The sequence below is a fragment of the Talpa occidentalis genome, unplaced genomic scaffold, assembly GCF_014898055.3.
Source record: "Talpa occidentalis isolate TD23 unplaced genomic scaffold, MPIMG_talOcc4v2.1 talOcc4.11, whole genome shotgun sequence".
Lineage (NCBI taxonomy): Eukaryota > Metazoa > Chordata > Mammalia > Eulipotyphla > Talpidae > Talpa > Talpa occidentalis.
In genome coordinates, this window is record NW_023601104.1 from 100,783,185 (window position 1) to 100,797,946 (window position 14,762).

At 60.4% G+C, this 14,762-nt stretch overlaps 2 protein-coding genes across 7 annotated transcripts in view; one reads left to right on the forward strand and one right to left on the reverse strand.

Annotated features, from left to right (window-relative positions):
* Positions 1 to 242: 242 nt before the first annotated feature.
* Positions 243 to 9,077, reverse strand: CINP (cyclin dependent kinase 2 interacting protein). The gene is given in 7 exon segments (XM_037504042.2): positions 243 to 636; positions 1,338 to 1,367; positions 1,370 to 1,466; positions 5,991 to 6,120; positions 8,215 to 8,383; positions 8,491 to 8,542; positions 8,935 to 9,077. Coding segments are annotated over 7 exon segments (747 nt in total). The 5' UTR covers positions 9,001 to 9,077; the 3' UTR covers positions 243 to 433.
* Positions 9,078 to 10,796: 1,719 nt separating this feature from the next.
* Positions 10,797 to 14,762, forward strand: part of TECPR2 (tectonin beta-propeller repeat containing 2) — a 49,248-nt gene continuing 45,282 nt past the window's right edge. For 3 of the 6 annotated variants that reach the window (XM_037504043.2, XM_037504047.2, XM_037504048.2), the window contains exons 1-2: positions 10,797 to 10,836; positions 14,236 to 14,521. In XM_037504043.2, coding sequence (XP_037359940.1) covers positions 14,303 to 14,521 — 219 coding nt within the window. In that variant the 5' untranslated portion in view covers positions 10,797 to 10,836; positions 14,236 to 14,302. The other 3 variants (XM_037504044.2, XM_054692818.1, XM_037504045.2) reach the window with 3 other exon arrangements.

A 14,762-nucleotide genomic window follows, 5' to 3' on the forward strand; every position in this document is an offset into this window, starting at 1 on the left:
GGGAACAGAACAGGCAGACTGACGAAGCACACCGCTGAGGGGAGCAGCGGGGAGACAGGAGAGGTCTGCCGCGCCATGTGGGATTCTCGCTGGCCGGCAGGGATCGAACCCACGCTGCAGAGGCTGCCGACAGCTTCACAGTGCAGCGCTCAACCACCTGCGCCACCAGGGAGGGAGGCCCAAAAGTCTTTTAAAACTTAAAATAATATACTGAACTGGGATCTTCTACACAAGCGTCACATATTAAAACACACACAGCTCCGAACACAGTCCCCCTGGCCAGGAGGAGCTCGTTTATTTCACACACAGCCTGGGACGGAGGCCCCCACGGGCGGGGGGTGGGGGAGTGCTGGAGAAGTGCGCTGACTGAGGGCCCTGGGATGGCAGGCGGCGGCCAGGGGCGGGCACGGAGACGGCCGGGTGTCCCGGGAGGTCACAGCGGCCGGTGGCCCGTCTCGAGCAGCAGGCTCTCCAGCTGCAGCTTGCTGTTGCTCTCCACATAGGGCTGGTGCAGCCACATGGACAAGTAGCTGAGGACGAGGCCGCGGGCCTTGGTGTGGGCGAGCTCCTCGACGATGGTGCGCTTCAGGCGCAGCTCCTGGCCGTACATGTCCGCGAGCTGGCGGGAGACCTCATCTGCAACACACGCGCGCCCTGTAACGGGGGGCAGAGGCGCCTGGCCTGCCCAGGACCAGCATCTGCCAGGCAGAGGAGGGCCAAGCGGCCAAGTACCCACGCCAGCCGGAGCGGGCAGGAATTAGGGAAACGAGTGACGTGAAAGAATTCGGCCCTTTGCCACTCACGTCTCAGCAGCGGCCAGGACGGAAGTGCCACCTGCCTCCAACCACTGCCCGCCGCGGCCACAGCCCGCAGGGATCTCACCTCCTCTCCCTTACTTAGAGGCAAGGTCTCAAATCAGCACCAGGAGGCGTCGCCCTTCCTTTAAGTAAGCCGAGGGCGGCCCTCATCTCTCAGAGCCCGTTAAAGCAGCCGTGCGCCTTCCCCGAAGCCTCCCTCCGTCAGTCCGGCTGAAATGACCTCCATTTATACTTAAAGCAAAAAGTAAAACTCCCTATCCCTAAAAAAACCAAAAACTCCCTCCCCGGGCAGAAATGGACCCCCCCTCCCGTTTTGAAGGGCTGGCAAGGCCCCCGGCGCCTGGGCTTACAGCCTTTACTATTCTTTGCTGACTTTTTGGGCCTTAAAGGCAGGAAGAAACGCGCAGCTTAGGGTGCCCGCCTCCCGCCTCCCGCCCTCCGTGGACGCGGTTGGATTTCAAAGCCGTGTCCTGAGGCGCCGGCGCGCCCACGCTCTGCAGAGCAGCGCAGAGCACTCACAGAAGTGGGCCGTGGGCCAGGTGTGGAAGAGGGGGGCCGCCTGGTCTCCTCCCCATAGTGGTAATTTTCCAGCTCGCAGATGCCCTTGGTGGTTGCAGACAGCCTTTCCATTTTCATCTGTATTTTGGTCTGAAAAGACATTGATTGGGACCGTGAGAATTCTGACATGGACCGAGGTCTCAGATTCAGGAACGTTTTAAGGTTTCAACGCTAAGATGTGTAACTGGTGACACCGAAGTCCTCTCAACACCGTGAGCTCTGAGCACACAGCTGCCAGGGCGTCTTCAATCTGGATCCTTCGGCTGTCACCTCCACTTCCAGTCCTGGAGGAGGAGCTTGCCGAGCCCCACTTCCTGGGATGGCCCCAGAGCCCGGTTTTGACGGCACGATCTGCGGGGTCGCAGGCGGGCTCTTGCGTCCAAGGAGGCGGCATCAGAGGAGCTCAGAGAGCTTACTACGTGCCTGAACAGCCTCCGTTTCCTCGTTTATAGAATGGCAACAACACAAGGGGGCCTGGCATGTTGCACGCAGGAAGGAAACCCGACGAACCTGATGCCGCCAGGCCGCCATGCAGCCAGCTCGGACCACGCCCAATACTGCTCCTGCTGGTGGCACAGCAAGGGTGCCCCACTGCCCGCTGGGCCAGCACAGGGGCCCGGGCACCCGCTCACGGGGCACTGCCGGCAGCCGTGAGCCCGGCGGGAACAGGCCCAGGGCTTGTTAAATAAAAGGGTCAAGAAGCTAAGGTTTCAGACAGAATTAGCAAAGGTCTGGAGGGGGAACAAGAATATTAATCGTCACAAATCTTGATTTCTCGCCCTTGGTCCTTCAGCCACCCTCCCATCACATCTGAGGTGACGAGCGCCGCCCCTGCTAGCACTGGTCTTCGCAGGACCACACGCCTTCCCGCAGGCACTCTGGTTCCTGATCTCGCTTGGCCCAGCCCCAGGAGCTGGGCTCTTGGTTGCTGACCACAGCTGGGAACATTCTCAAGGTTGCTGAGCTGGAAGGAACGGGGCCAGGACCCGAGACCTCGCTTTCTGAGCCCAAACCCAGAGGCCCACTGTCCAATGCACCAGCGGCACTCCCTGATACACCCACTTCTGAGAGCTCGGAGGTCAGGACCTGAGGTATGACACCAGGCCGAAGGGCAGCTCCATTCTGGAGCTCCTGCTGACAGAGACCAAGTGCTGCTGCCACACAGCCCTCCTGCCTGAAGCCCTCTTGGGGTGTTCATCCAGCTCAGGGGGAGGCTGCACCCCTAACACCGCCCTACCCCCAGCTCCAGGATGAAGTTCACTCAGGACACACAAAGCTAAGTCTGGGAAACATCTTCTCTGAAGACTGGAGGGAGGCGCTTTCCGCCTGGGCACTGGAGAAGGCAGCCCCAGAGCCACCTGAGGAGCCTCGGCCTGGGCTCCTGCTCTTGCCACGGCCACTCAGGCCAGCAGGGCCTGGCCCGGAATTCCAGCCTCTGTCTGTGCCACCAGCACCGCCGGCCAAGGACAGAGCCTCGTTACGCCAGACTGAGTGGCCTCCCTCAAATGTGTCACCGAAGACCTGCCTCACAGCAGGAGCCGCGCTGGCTCCTTGTGCAAAAACCAAAATAATACTTGAAGACCAGAGGAAAATAGGAAAAATATGAATAGCCTTAACATCAACATCTGATTTTGAGCATAAAATGAGAACTTATTTCCAAACCAATTTGAAATTCACTAGAGTGAGAAATTCAGTGTCCAACAAGAAGTCCCAGATTTTGATTTTTAACACCTTTTTCCAATAAAAGGCTCCAGGACGCCGAGGAGAAATGGCTGACTCCAGGGTGGAGGCGGGACGTGCACCAAGGAGCCTGGAGGAACTTGCCATGCCAGGACTGTGAAGAAAAACCAAAATGACAAACTGACAAGGGACACAGGAGCCAACAGAACCCCCAACAGCCAAAGGGGGCAGTTTGAAGAACAAAAGAAAGCAGCTCTGAGTGACACCCCAACAGAGAACACACACAGCACCGTGTGGGCAAGTGGCTGCGGGATTAGATGGGAGACATACTCCAGGGCAGGATCCAGGTGCTGTATCTGCAGGCTCCCCTCGGGATGCCGGCCCCCACTCCTGGGGGCGCAGTGACTCCTGGAGGGGAGGGCACTTCCCCTGCCCCACCCCTCTCCTCAGCCTGAACTGAGAGCACAGATCAGGCCAGGGGAGTCCTTGACATCCCCGCCGCCCATGGGAGCCCAAGGAGACGCGAGCACTAGGCCATGTGGTGTCCGGCGTGGGCGCCTGGGCAGGACGAGGGCCCAGGAGAGATGGCCACTGTGCCGCTGCTGCTAATGACCCTGTGTTGCTATGACGCACCCGCTGAGGGGGAAGCAGCGGGTGTGAGTGCGAGGGCGTGGCTGGGGCGCTTCACAGACATGCACCATCTGCCCCACTCCCCTGGAAATTTAAAACTGTCCTAAAAAATAAAGTCCACCGGGTTAAAGAACACGCAGGATGACCTGGTGGGGCAGGGTCTGACAGGAGCTGCCCTGGGCGGGCAGGCTCCGCGGCCTGCGAGCTCTGGACTGGGGCAGGTGTGGGGGGAGACGCCGCGTTTCTTCAGCACTCACCAGCATGGCCTGGGCCTTAGCTGACTGCAGTCACTTAGAACCCAGGGGTCACCTTCAGCTGGCCAGGCCTTCCTCACCTGGACCCGTGGGGGGCTTCCAGAGACCAGGTGCCGCTGCCCACATCCAGGCCCACATTTCATCTACTGCTGCCCCATCCTCCGGGCTTGTTGACTGGGCTTTCGGGGCCATGACGCTTCCTCCTAACTACTCTGAGATTCCTCCCAGGCTGTCCCTTCTCAGAGGGGCCAGGGGGCTGAGGAAGGGGCCCACAGTGCACCCCTACTAGTGGGGAGGACAACGGTGGGCGATGGAAGCCATCAGCTTTGCGTTCTCACCTGCAGGGGCGCACCCCCCTTCCCCGAGCACGCCCACACCCCTTCTGTGGGTGTAGGGAGAGCGCTGTGAGCACCCTGTGAGCTGAAGGGGCCAATGGCGCTTAAAAACCGGTGCTTAAAAACGAGGCCGTCATTGGACATTTTCTAGAAGTCACGTTAACGTGACAAAGTTTCTCGTAACACTGCATCACACACTTGACCGCCTCCAGCGGATCTCGACAGTCCCCATCACAAGAAAAGTTAACTTTGTACTTGAAAAAAGGGTTTCTGGGCCTCCCCGGTGGCGCAGCGGTTGAGCGCTGGGCTGCGAAGCTGCCCGCAGCCTCTGCAGTGCCAGTTCAATCCCCGGCTGCTAGTGAGGGTCCCACATGGCGCGCAGACCTCTCCTGCCGCCCGCTGCTCCCCTCAGCAGTGTACCTCGGTCCTTCTTCCTGCTCTGCTCCCCGCTCTGGCTCTGGTGAATCCTCTCACCCTCCTGCGCTTCTGACTGTACCCAGTGCTCATATAAATAAATAAATAAATCTTTAAAAAAAAAAAAAAAAAAAGTTTCTCCTTGCAGCAGTTTTGGGATTCTGCACTGTTTTCTGCCAGACAGGAACGCGGCAGGCCCAGGAGGAAGAGGCTCTGGTGGGAACTGGGATGCTATGGATGGCACCAACCCGCAACTGGTGCTTTGGGTGACAGGCCCAGCCTGAAGGCTGCTGGCTGTTCAGTTATTTCAATACAGGAATTTGGGTCAACTTTGGAAATAAAAAGAAACGAAGAAAGTGACCAGCTATCAGTAGATGATTACTACACCACAGCTCATCTTTGTGTCACTGCACGGTCCGGCCTGGAGTGAAATCCTCGCCCGTCCAGAGTCACATGTAAGACACTGCCCTGGACGAGGAGCAAAGGGAAGAGCAGGTCCCACAGAGCCACATGCCTGATCCCCTGCCTTCCTGAGGGTCCCACAGAGCCACATGCCTGATCTCCTGCCTTCCTGAGGGTCCCACAGAGCCACACGCCTGACCCCGTCTTCCTGAGGCGCAGCTTGAAAGAAGCCACGGGTCCCACTCAGAGCTTGGCCTGACTTGGAGGCTGTTCTCCAGGTCTGGGAACCACGCCACAGACGTTCCTGGGCACAGTATTCCCAGACCTGAGGCTTTAGAAGCGCTTCCATCACAAAGGCTAAGACAGAAAGAGTCCATCTGCCACAGGTTACTTTTGCTCTCCAAGTGCAAGCAGGTGCCCAGCCTTTTCCCTGGCTCTGGCCGACGACAGGTGTTGAAGCCACACCTGGGCACTGACATTCAGTCATTCCCTCAGAAACAAACATGTTGCGTTTCTCAGATGCCAGGGGAGGACCCACGGGCCAAACCCAGCCCATGGCCTAATTCCTAATGGCCCAAGGCCAGGAATGGGCTTTACCTTTGTCAATGGTGGTAAAAAAATCAAAAGAACATCCTGTGACATGTGAAAGAGGCACAAAGTTCAATGTTCAGGGTCTCAAAGTCCTGTGGGGGCCTGGCCACGAGGCTCCGGCCCCATCCTGGCAGGTGGGGCTGTGCAGCAGAGGGGCCACAAGCCTCATGTGAGCAGGACACACACAGCAGGGGGCATCGCAGCCTGGCAGGGGAGGGAGGCTGGGAAGGGAGGCGTGTCTGAGTAGGGAGTGCCCACACCGCATGGGCCCAAGCGGGGCGGTGAGCGCAGGGTGGGTCTCGTCTCACCAGGCCGTCCAGGGTGGCCCGCAGCTCCTCACACAGCGCCTCCAGCTCCAGGCTATATTCTGGAAGCATCTTTTCTACATTGTCTCCGCAAGCTGGGCTGCTGCCTTCTAGTTCTATCTCATCTTTACTCCTGGACAGAATGGTAAAAACAGAAGGAAAATCACTCTAAGTTCCCCTCATCTTGTTACAGCAACAAATATAGCAGAAAACTGGACATCCACAACTGTGGCAGTCACGCTGGGCCTGTTCCATGCCACGGGTGCTTCCTGGCCCTGTGCACGCTGACCGCAGCTGGCAGTTCCTAACTGGCCCGGAGCAAGCCAGTCAGGTTCGCGCTGTGGCCTCCTTGGTGCAGGACAGGTGGTGCCAGGCGCACGAAGTGGGTGAAATGTGGCCCACTGCTCACCCCAGCATGTTCTGGGTGAACTGGAGGTCACCTGCAGGTGTGAAGTTAGTCTGGAGGGGCCACAGTTAACATTTAAGGGAAAATCAGACGTGAAATGGGAAAGGAAGCATCAGAGGGCCCCTCATGCAGGCTGGGGCGAACTGCTTCATGGAACCGGTGAGCAGGATGCCCCAGGAGAGGGGGCAGAGAGCAGGGGTGTGTGCCTGAGGGAATTCAACACGCCCCAGGAGGCAAAGACCGCATGCTGCAGAGAAAGGTCGGCTGGACGAGACACGATGTGTCACATGTGTTGTGACTGAGCCATGAAGTACAGGAAAGCGCAAGCAAATCTTCCCACCAGAACTGGCAACTGCCGAGAAGATTTCTTTTCATAATTCCTTTGACCTTTTTAAAAAGAAATTGCTAAGAAAAACACATTCCAAGTGTCTCCTCGAGACTGTCCACTCTGATGCCCGGACACCACCACTGCGGGTCTCCCTCTCTGTGCATGGTGGGTTGTCCTGCACTGTCTACCTGGGCCGTGTCAGACCCCACAGGTGGAAGAGCCCAGTCCTCCAAGACACCCCCCAACCACTTCAGATGCCAATCCCAGGCCAGGCTGTTCCTGCGCTCCTGAATGACTGGCTACAAAGTGGGGGGTCCCCACGCTAGGCTTGATGAGTTTGCTGGAAGGGCTCACAGGCCTCCAGACTGGCTTACTGAGGAGGACACTGCAGGAAAGTGATGAAAACAAGTGAAGACAGGCAGGATAAGGCGCCGGAGGGCACAGCCTCTGTCTTGTGGAGTTTGGGGTACTGCCTGTCTGCACACGGTGCATTTTGTTTACCACCCGGCAGTACCCTGGGCTTCACAGAGGCTTCCCCAGGCAGGCACAGCTGGAGAGCAGGTCACCTCCAGCCCGCCCCTTCCCAAGCGTGGGTCGGGACTAACATCCCAACTCTGCTGGTGCATGGCTAGTTCCCCAGGATCTTCCCAAAGTCCCCTCACCATGTGCATTTAGATGGTGGGGTATCGGGGACTCACTGAGGGACGAGTCGTGGAGCAGGTTTGCCAGCAAGGCCCAGCGGCCTGGCTACTCCCTAGCAGCAGCAAGTGAGCGTGACTGAGACACGACGAGAGCAGGAGCAGGGTCCGCAGACACGAGCTGTGATCACCTTCCGCCGGGAGCGGAAGGGCATGGGGACTGCATGTGTGGGGAGGACCCCCATGCAGGTACTTGATGTCCTTCCCTAGCGGCTCCCAGACCGCATCAGACATGGCCACACAGTCAGCCAATGGCTCACGGGCGCTACCGCCACCGCGCAGGGCGGGCCGTTGTCTTGGGGCAGTCATGCTGGGGGCTTCTTCCAAACCCCACATGCGCAAGCGCACAGAGAGGTCACAGGCGTGGCCGAACCACGAGACACCCCTTCACCTTCACCATCGAACCTTTCAGACCTGGAGGCTGCGGCCTGGACGTGAGGACAAAAGGCCGACTCTTACAAGCAAAGGCCTCCATTCACCCTCAGCCCTAGGAAAGGACAGGGCTCCGGAGCTGCGGCCGCCAGGGGCGCGGACCGAGCCTCAAAGAATCACAAGCAGCATGAGACGCCCCACCGCCCGCGATCGCTCCTCCCAGATCCCACGCGCAGGCCGCAGCCTCCGATTCACTTTCACGACTTTATAAGCTGACGCGGTCAGGAACAACGGGAGGGCTCGTAGTCCAACAGCACACACAGCCCGCCCTGGCAGATGTCACCATGCGTCCCCGTCACCGACACTGCTGTCCCGCCCTGAAAAGCTCCAGGGGAAGAGCGCAAGGGGCGTCACTGTACTTACGACAAGCTGATTTTCAGGTTGGCAATGTTATTTGCAGTAGCGAAACCTGCATCATTGAGGGTTTCCCATTTCAGGATCAAATTATGCCAATCAGCAGCATTGTCCTTAATTTTTCTTGCGCTGACAGACAAGACAGGCTTTCTGGGCGTTGAACTTTCAAGGGTCTTTGCTGGCAGGAGACAAAAAAAATGTAATTGTTATGAAACTCATGATCTTAGTTGAAAACTAATGTCTTTACAACTTTCAGCAGTAGCGCTACCTGAAAGGCTGCATCACCTGGAGAATAAAAGTTGTGGAACCTAAGAAGTTTGGATGGACATGGAAGTTCCTGGAACAAGACAAACGAAAATGGCTTTTACCCTTTCAGACTCACCAGTGAGCGCTGAATTCTTTCCCAGCTAAAAACCCTCTACAGAGTTCTACCTTAAGCAATCGAGCACTGGAGAGGTTGGGGAGTTAAAATTGGGGTGTTTAGCTAGAATACCAGAGCCCCCCACCCACCCCGCTGCAGCTCTCCCACCACATGCCTCATTTTTGAGACCTTATGCCTGTTCAGAAACTTCGGGTTTACAGGGGCTCATCTTTCCAAGTCAGTGACAAGGCTGGACCCCAGTGACAGGACAACCTCCACTTGTCACTACCCATGTAAGATGCAGGAGGAAGTCCAGAGTCCTTCCCGACCTGGCTCCCTCTCTACTCACCACACAGCTCAACCCCCACCTCGCGCCCCCACATCCAGCTGAAAGGAATCACTGGCAGGTCTTCAAAACTTGGGCCTTTGCACATGCCATGCTCTCTGCTAGAAAGCGCTTTCTCCTTGAGTGAGCATCCCCCCAAATGCCAAGGTACAGAGACCCTCTCTCCTGTGGAAGGCAAGCCCCAGACCACCAGAAGCCAACTCAGCTGTTTGAGCTCTCCCAGCCCGCCCACGCCTGCTGCTCTCCTCAGACTCTCCCTTCAGAAGCTCCTGAGGGCTCCCAGGGCCACGCCTAGATTCTGTGAGCAGCCCCTTAAGGAACTCAGGACACCACAACAGTTTCATTGGGGGACCTTGAAGACTGACAACGGGGTCTGAACCGCAAATCTACCAGGGTCAGCTGTGCCATCGCAGCCAGGTGACTAACGGCTGGGGCATCGGTGTGCTCACTTATAAACTGGGAGCCTGGATGTGACGGCCAGATTTATCTTTAGCGCTTGAGCCCTGAGGTCCTGGCGCCCAGCAAGTGTCCCACAGCGTCCATCCCACAGGTCAAAGGTCACTCCCAAGTCCAGGATGCCGCTGTGCCATGGGTGGACTGGCTTGTGGAAGAGGTGGGTGGTCTGTGGCTGTCTTTGGGTTTGGTGAAAGCTCAAGAACTGAGGAAGGCGCTCTCGCTCATTAGATGACAGGTTTATCGTAAAAGGGTATGAAGCAGGAAGAGCCAGGTGGGAAGGGGTGCACTGGGCAGACTGCCAGGCCCTCCAAGGGAGCCATGCTCCCTGAATTCCCCCGCGTTCCCTGACCCCGCAGATGCCTGGACCCCGTCCTTCTGGATTTTCATGAAGTCTTTACTACAGGCACAACCGATCACATCATCAGCCACTGGTGACCGGTTCAACCTCCAGTCCCCTCCCCTCCCGGGGACTCAGTTTGACTGAAAGTTCCAACCCCCTCTCCAAGTCCTGGTTCTCCTGGCAACCTGCCCCATCCTTGGGTTACTTTGGAGCTTTCCAAATGTCACGTCAACACCGAGCACTGGTGGGATGGTGCGCGCACAGCTGCCGCCAGCCCCAAACCCACCTCATCAAACAGGCCCAGCCTCCTACCCGCGTCCCACCCATCGCTTCTTCCCGGCTCACCCGCTGCTCTGCCCTGCGCTTTCCCTGTCAGCGCGTCCCCACCCACCCGCTCACTCTCTCAACCAGCACAGCGATCTCGCCTTCATCTCCCGGTTACACAGCTGGCCCACGTTTGCTGAGCACCCACAATATCCCAAGAGTGGGGGACGAGGCGCGGGGCGCCGAGGCCGACCAGGGCATTTTCACGGAGCTCCCTCCTCGGGGAGGCGGCGCGGGGGCGGGCGGCGCGCACGGAGCCCGCTCGGGGGGGACGGAGGGCGGCGCGGGGGCGGGCGGGGCGCACGGAGCCCGCTCGGGAGGGGATGGTGGGGGGCGCCGGGGCGGGCGGGGCGCACGGAGCCCGCTCGGGGGGGGCGGAGGGCGGCGCGCTCGTTACACCCTCGGGGGCCCGCGATGGCGGACGCCCGGGGTGCGCCTTCGCCTGCAGTGAGTCCGAACCCAGCCCGGGGGTGCAGGAAGACGCCGCCGAGCCGCTCTCCGCGCGGCAGAACGCCCCGTGGGCGGCCCGGCCCGAGGCGCCCTCCCCCGCGGCCGCCCGGCTCCCGCCCCCGCGGCCCCCGCCCCCGCGCACCTGCCATGCGGCCCGGCTGCCCCCGGAAGGCGACGCGCGGCCGCCCCCCCGGAAGCCGGACGTCACTTCCCCGCGCGGGCGGCGGGGCCGCTCTAGCCGGCGGCGGAGCGCGTTGCCCGGGATACCGGCTCCCGGCAGCCCCCGCGCCTGGAGCCCTCCCCGCCTCCCGCGGCCCGGCGGGGCCGACGCGTCCGGAGCGGCCGCCGCGGGAGGTGAGTCCGGCGCGCGCCCCTCCCCGCCCCGCGCGGCGGCCCCGACGGGCTCGCCCGGCCGGCCCGGCCCTCCCTGCGCGGCGGCGGCCGCCCCAGCCCGCCTGCCGCGGGGCCGCCGGCTCCGGCTGCCTCCCCGCCGTGGGCGCCGGCCGCGGGGGGCGCGGGCCGGGAAGGGGCGGCGGGCGGCCCCGGCTTCCTCCCGGGCCCTTTGTTGCTGCGCTGGCCCGCGACGTCCCGCAGTGGCGCCCCGTTTCCTGGTGGGTGAGGCGGCCTCGCCCGCGGAGCCGGCGCTGCCCGCGGGGCTCATGGCTCCTGCAGGCGGGGCCTCGCGCCCGGGAGGGACAGGAGTGCGGAGGGGTCCCCGACCCAGGGCCCAGCACCCGCGGACTCTGCCGCGGCTGGCGGCCCCGCTCACGCCCAGCGTCCGGGCAGCTGCGGACACTCGAGCCTTGCTTTGCTTTGGTCACTTGGCTTATGACGTCCAGTGCGCCTTCGTGCAGCAGGGAGGCTCTGGAGGCTCCCGTCTGCCCCCCCACCCCGCCCCAGGCTCGAGGTGCTGTGGGGGATTAGATGCCGCCCTGCCCTGGGACAGCTTCCCGTGAGGCACCAGCAGGTGTGGGTGCAGGGGCGGCCCTAGTTGCCCTTTGGGGGCTGACTGGGAGGCCATCCTGGGGGAGGAGGCAGGAGGATAGCCCTGAGGGAGGGCCTGGGAAATAGCTTCTGTGGGTGGCAGCTATTTCCAGGCAGACACTGGAAAGAGCTCATGGACGGTGATGGGAAGCCAGCCCGGCGTGGCTGTGATCCTGCCTCATGGCATCTCAGTCAGAGGGGACCGGCGTGGCTGAGGGCAGGCGAGGGCTCCTGGTGGAGGGCTGCTTTTTTGGAAGGAGGTGGACTTTGCAAACACAGGCTCCTTGGCGGCATGTCCCGGGGCTGGTGAAAAGCTGCAGTGAGGCTGTGTGGACGGAGAGCACCCTCCGGGCCTCAGGGTCAGGGAAGTGGCGGAAGGTCATCTGCCACAGAGCCCACTTCCCCACCCTCCTGTTCAGAATGAGATTTTCACTCCCGAGAGGATAGCAGCTGTCATAACCAGACTTTAAAAGGAGACCGTAAGACCAAAAAAGAAAAAAGAGACAAAAAGAAGAAAAATTAGGAAAGCAAAATTTAAAAAAAACCTGCTTGTGCAACTGACATACTGCCCGCCACTTCCTGGAGGGTTTGGAGGGTGGGTGTGCCCTGGATGCTGTCTTGCCACGTCACGCTGCTGCGCCTCCTCTCAGCGCTTCATCTCCTCGTTCTGCCGAGAACGAGCCCATTGTATGGATTCACCATCTTCTGTTCTTTTCAGAGCCAGCCGGTCCTCTCTGACATCTGTTCACTTCGGGCTGTTCTGAGTAGTGGTATGGACATTTGTGCACAGGCTTTTGTGCAGACACAGATACTGGTTCTCCTAGGAGTGGGGTTGCTGGTCACGTGCACACTGTCCGCCTTTTGAGGAACTGCCGGGTTTTGCCAGAAGGCTGTGGCGCTTTGTCCCGTCCGCGGGCACCCGGACCTGCAGGTCTGGTGGCACATCCTGGTGAGCGTGATGGCCCCTCACCAGTCTGGTTTTCACTTGTGATGGTTGGTGAAGGTGAGCGGTTTCTCCCGTACCGACTGTATCTCTTTGTAGCGGTGTCTGTTCAGCCCTTTGCCCACTCAGAGATGCGTTGGACACAATTCCCGTATCAGATCCACAGTGAGCGGGTGTCTGTCCTGGCCTGTGGGTTTTCTCTGCGCGTTCTCGTCCGTGCCCTGGGCGGCCCGAGGTCTTCCGTGTCCAGGAAGTCATTCTGTCTGCTGTGTCTGGGCTACAGAGGCGGGGGCTGCACGGGCCAGCGCCGTGGAGGACGTTGTCTCAGGCACAGCCTGGGAGAGTGCGGAGTTTAGGGTCTGGGGCTGGCAGGGGGGACGCTAGGATTTCAGCTGAAACGATTTTTACTCAAAATTTGATGGTGACGCCACCTGCGCAGTCGTGACCGTGTCCGACCCCCTGGAGCGGGCAGTACTACCATCGTGTGGCGGCGCTTCCAGGGGCTGCTTAAAACCGCCAAAGCCACTCAGGTGAGTGTGCAGGCTGAGGGAAGAGCAGGTCGGCGTGGCGGGCCCAGCGCTGGGCCCAGCCTGCACGGCGCCCTCCTGCCTGGGCGTGGAGCTGCCCATAAAAGCGTCAGTCATGTGGGTGGACGTTTGAACTCCGAATGTCATAATTCCACCACTAATTAAAGGGTCAGGCGGAAACAGTCCTCGCTGACGTCTGTGACGTGCTCGGCCCGTCTCGCTGCCCGGGGAGGCTGCAGCCGGAGTGAACCAGGCTCGGCCACGCATGTGGCGAGGGCAAAGGATAAAACGGTCATCCCCTGGGGGTGGTCACGGAGCTGGCAGTGCCTGCGATTCAGTGACCAACGCGCCCACACGCGTGTCTCCGGCCCTCTGTGCCTGTAGCGCGTGCGGCTGGCGCTTGAGTCCTTGGGCTGTTCTGCGTCTACATTTGCTTACAGTGAGCGTTTGGAATTGTGGAAAGACAGTGCCCCAGGCAGAGGGGACCGCCGGCGCCACGCCCGGCGGGAGGAGTGGGAAGCCAGGCTGGCCCCTCAAAAACAGAGCCCGCAGTTGGCGGGGGACCCCACCCCAGCATCCCAGGACCTTTCCACTCGGTACGCCTGGAAGTGTCCGTGGAACCTGTAGGGCTGCGATACCCTCCGGGCCTACCCCGGCCCAGGGTGTCCAGAGCAGCTGCTGCCCTCCACTGTGCACCTGGGGAGGCCGGGACGCCGCGGGGAGATGCAGGTTCAGGTCCGGCCCAGTGGGCTCCGGCGCCTGGGGAGCCTCGGGGCTCAGTTCCTTCACCTGAGTGTGGGGGAGGACGGGCAGGAGGTGAACGATGGACTCCTTGCCCTTCGCCCTGTGCGTGGCCGGGTGAGGGCGAGGAGGCCAGGTTGCCGGCAGCTCCGCTTCTCCCCTCAGGGGGCACCAGTCTGGGTCTGGGAGGGGCTCCCCCTTGCAGGGCCGGGTCCTCACTGTTCTCCTCCACACTCCGTGCTCTCGGGAGTGGCGCGTTCCCCATGTGCCCTGTGGAGCCTGTGAGACACGGTGCACGCCCTTGGTGTCGCCCTGGGCCCAGGCCGCTGGCTCCTCGCAGTGGGCTTGGCTGCACTGCAGGTCCTCCACTGCTCGGTGAGACCAGGCGGCGTGCGAGGACGGGCCGCAGTGACAAAGTGCCCCAGGGCTCTGGCTCGTGTTCACGCGTAAGCTCTCGCTCGGAATTTGACTCCCGGGACGTTCCCTGTGCCACTGTCAAACTAGACTTCTCTTCGACGTGACCAGACACTGAACGAGCCTTAACGCCTGGTTCTTTAGCCCCCAGGTCCCCAGATGCCGGATCAACACAGCTCCTCTTGCCTGAACACCCTCTGGAGACCTGGCCATGGCGTCGGTGGCGGAGCCTGTCACCTTCAGAGAGTTCTGCCCTCTGTACTATCTCCTCAACGCCATCCCCACCAAGATCCAGAAGGGCTTCCGCTCCCTTGTGGTCTACCTCACGGCTCTCGACACCAGCGGGGACTACATCGCCGTGGGCAGCAGCATCGGCATGCTCTACCTGTACTGCCGGCACCTCAGCCAGATGAGGAAGTACAACTTCGAGGTGAGCTGGCTGAGGTGGCTGTAGCTAACACTGCTTGAGCTTTAAGCCTTTTTTCCGTCTCCAGAAATCCCACATTCTTTTTAAAGAGACTAGTTTAGCATCTAACATAGAGTAGAAAACTTTGGAAGTAGGCATTTTCTCCTAACTGCTGTGTTTCGCAGGGTACCTTGACTCGCTGCCTTTAATACTCTCTCACTGTGGTGTGGAAACTTTTATGAAAAAAGAATTGATGTCATGTTGG